Source organism: Triticum urartu, chromosome 2A (genome assembly GCF_056163025.1).
Source record: "Triticum urartu cultivar PI428250 chromosome 2A, HENAU_Tu73, whole genome shotgun sequence".
NCBI lineage: Eukaryota > Viridiplantae > Streptophyta > Magnoliopsida > Poales > Poaceae > Triticum > Triticum urartu.
The window spans coordinates 46,681,870-46,685,305 of NC_141874.1; the positions used below are offsets into that span (position 1 = coordinate 46,681,870).

The window sequence follows — 3,436 nt, forward strand, 5'->3', positions numbered from 1 at the left end:
TGCCATCAATGTACGAAGAAACCTCCAAATGTGGTGTCGATCCCCCGCTCTGGGGGCGCCATAGAAACCCGTGAATCTCCATGGGTTAGTGTTTTGATCAATTTTCTGCACCATAACATCAATATGGCCAGAACTGTAGTTCCTGAGCTCAACCTTGACATCGGCTGACCAGAATAAGGCAATTCCTCCACTCAAACCCTCGCTGTCCACCGCAAAACAGCCTGCAAACCAGAGGGTGGTCTGCAGATTTTCTACTCTTTTTGCCGAAATTTTGGTCTCCATCACAAAGAGGAGACCGGGCCCTTCCTGCTTCACAATGCTGCGAAGCTCTCGAACTGCCGCTGGGTTCCCAAGCCCGCGACAGTTCCAACTCAGGCAATTCATTGCGATGGGCAGGGCTGCGCCGCAGCCTCTGCCGAAAGCCCTGAGTTAACCGGGGTAGGTTTCTTCTTCTTGGGAACTCTCTCCCCATCTTCATCTACAGAGGTGTCTGAAGGTTCTCCCCCTGTACTCTTTGCGACTTGTTCTGTAGGTGCAGTTTCAAAAGCCTCATTGGTCAGCAAGGGCAGTTCAACCCTTCTGTAAACCTGTTTATTGATCGGTGGTCCTCCCTTCCGTTTTTTCTTGTTCCTTTGCTTTATGGGGGAGTTTACCTCAGCTCCTTTTCCAGTAGCAGTGGTTGAACCTCTGGTCTCAGCTTTGTTATTCTGATTAGCAGCGTGCTCTCTGGACGTGTTCTCACTGGAGCTTCCTTTTTTGCGCTCATCTGAAGCCCGCAGTCCCTTCCCAAAAGGTAGGTCTCCATTTGCATCTCTGGTTCCCGGGGTCGGGCAATACAGGTCAGAATGGCCTAGACGGCCACATGAGAAGCAGAAGTGCGGGATGTTCTTGTACTGTATATCGTAAGGATCCACACTCTTCCTCCGGGTCGATTCAATCACAATCCAGCGCCTCAATGGCTTGCTCACTTCCACTGTGACCCTGGCCCTCAGGTAGCCATTAACGTGATCGAAGTTCACATCAGTAGCGTGCTCATCGATCTGCTTGGCTATTGCACCACACCACTTTTCATTACGTAGGTTGAAGGGTAGGTTGACAACCCGAGCCCACATCTGAAGTCTGTCAAAACGCAGTTCGGAGGGGCGCATGCACTCGTCAAATTCTGAGAGGATGACTGCGTGTTTGCTCACATGCCATGGCGCCCCTTGCCAAACGCGATCACGATCTCTCTGGTTCGCAAATTCAGCCACGAACGTATTCTCCCCTACATATTTGAAATCCAAACCTCTAGGGTTTCCCCAAGCCGGACGGAGCACATTGGTTATGGTCTGGATGTGCAGGAGATTCCTATGCAGCACTTTCCCCGTCAGCAACCAGTTCTCCGGCCTACCCTCGTCCGCATCATCCAGCACAAGCGGTGTGGCCTCCTCGTCGGTGATGTCTAGTTTCCCCAAGGCCTCCGCTAGCTTTGCCCTCGTCGCCCTTGGCGACAGGGGATCATTCCCTCTGCCCTGTCCTGACGGAGACGCCATCAGCGGGATACAAGCCTGTCGCCTCGCCGAGTTTTAGCGCGCGCCGCCGTGTTCCACCCCCAAAACCCTAGATCGCCCTAGGTAGGCGCCCGGGAGTTGCAGAGGAAAAGGCACTGAAATGAATGCTACGATAATTGGAGACAGTGTAAATGCCGGCATTCGCTGGACGAGTAGGTCAATGCAGGATGAAGGAATACACACGTACTCCCTTCATTCCAAATAGTACAAAGTTGGGTCATCTATTTTGAAACGAAGGAAATACATAGAAACGTACTTTTAGGGCCCGTCAACAGGAAAGTTGCCTGAAATTAATTTTTACATTTTTTTGCGTGTCCAGGTCAGACACACATCAAGTTGGCTCGCCCTGCAGCATGCAGCACGCTCCCTCGTGTATTCAGACCGTCATGACCCGTTCACAAAGAAAAAGAAGAAGCTGCTTGATGGGCCGTTGGCAGCACTAACACGCGAACATCTATATGCAAAGCTTTGCATGCTGGATGACGGGAGCTCCTATGTGCCGCTTATTGCGGCACACAGCTGGGGCTTCGCACTTTTTTGAAAATACGAACATTTTTGAAACTCCTGAAGAAAATTTAAAAATATGATTTTTTTAAAACAAAAACATTTTATAAAACCCCCAAACAAAATTCAAAAATGCAAACAGGAGTTTTAAAGGCGAACATTTCTTGTAAACGGGAACATTTTCTGAAACTTCCAAAAAAATTCAAAAACACAAACCAAATTTTGTAAACACAATTTTTTTAAAAAAAGGAACATCTTTTCGAATTTGATAAACACATTTTTTGGAAAACAGATATTTATTGAAAATTCTGAACAACTATTGAAAACAAAAAATAAACATCAAAAATAGAAAAGCAAAAGGAAGAAAGAAGAAAAAGAAAAAGGAAAAAGGAAAAAAACAGAAAAGGAAAAAACAAACAGAAAATAAAGATAAATTGGAAAACAAAAGGCACGGTTCAGGAACCTTCTAAAAGGTTCCCAAATCCGGTAAAAACCAGTCGGGGACCATCTAGAAGGTTCCCAAAACCCTTTACTAGAAATATACTGCTATGCATGGGCCGGCCCAATTGCTTGATAGGATGACTTATGCGTGCGAATCATAATATGACACGGAGAGCGGCAAATAGGGAATTCCCTGGATGACGCTAGATGCATGTGTAAACCTAAGAGTATCTCCAATAGATGATGCAAATTTGGAGGTGTACAAATTTACATTTTCAAAAAGTGCATTTTACATCTCCAAAAAAGAGGGAACTCCAACACATGATGTATATTGAAGATGTAAAAGAACAACTCCAATAGATAATGTATATTTGGTGATGTAAACCTCCTACTCCAATAATTAATTTTTGTTGAACACGTTGCGTGCGAGGTGGAAGAAACCGGCCGGCGGTAGGTCAAAGTGTGGATGGACAACACAAAGGGTCTGGGTGGGCGGCAGCTGATTCAACTGCCTCTGGATGGCCGAGCGGCTGCCAAAGGACTCCACTCGCGATGATGCAACGACGGCGGCAACTGCCGGCTCGACGGGTTTCAGTGGTTGTGCGACTGCCCTACTAGCTTTGGCGGCGGGCGGCGGCTACCAGGGAAGGCACCTGTGAGCTGATATGGCCATTACGGCCGCCGGAGTTCCGGCGAACCTCTGAATCAGCCGCGCGGTCATTGGAGGGGCGGACAAAAGTCGTGCGGCTAGGGTGGTGCAGCTAGGGGAGGGGAGGGGTGTAGGTCGCGGGGTCGCGGTGGGGTCGGGGATGGAAGGATAGGCGGCGGCAACATTTCCGGGCACAAATCATCAGCGCGGAGGCGGGCAGTCGGCGGCAAGGAGGACTCAAATCGGCGGGTCGTTGGCAGCTACGGTGGCAAGGATGGCGGCGGGTTCGTGG

At 48.9% G+C, this 3,436-nt stretch overlaps 1 protein-coding gene across 1 annotated transcript; it reads right to left on the minus strand.

Annotated features, from left to right (window-relative positions):
• Positions 1-380: 380 nt before the first annotated feature.
• Positions 381-1,532, minus strand: LOC147983541 (uncharacterized). Its single transcript, XM_087540762.1, has one exon. The coding sequence runs from the start codon at positions 1,530-1,532 to the stop codon at positions 381-383; it is 1,152 nt and encodes a 383-aa protein (XP_087396888.1).
• Between the last annotated feature and the right edge of the window lie 1,904 nt (positions 1,533-3,436).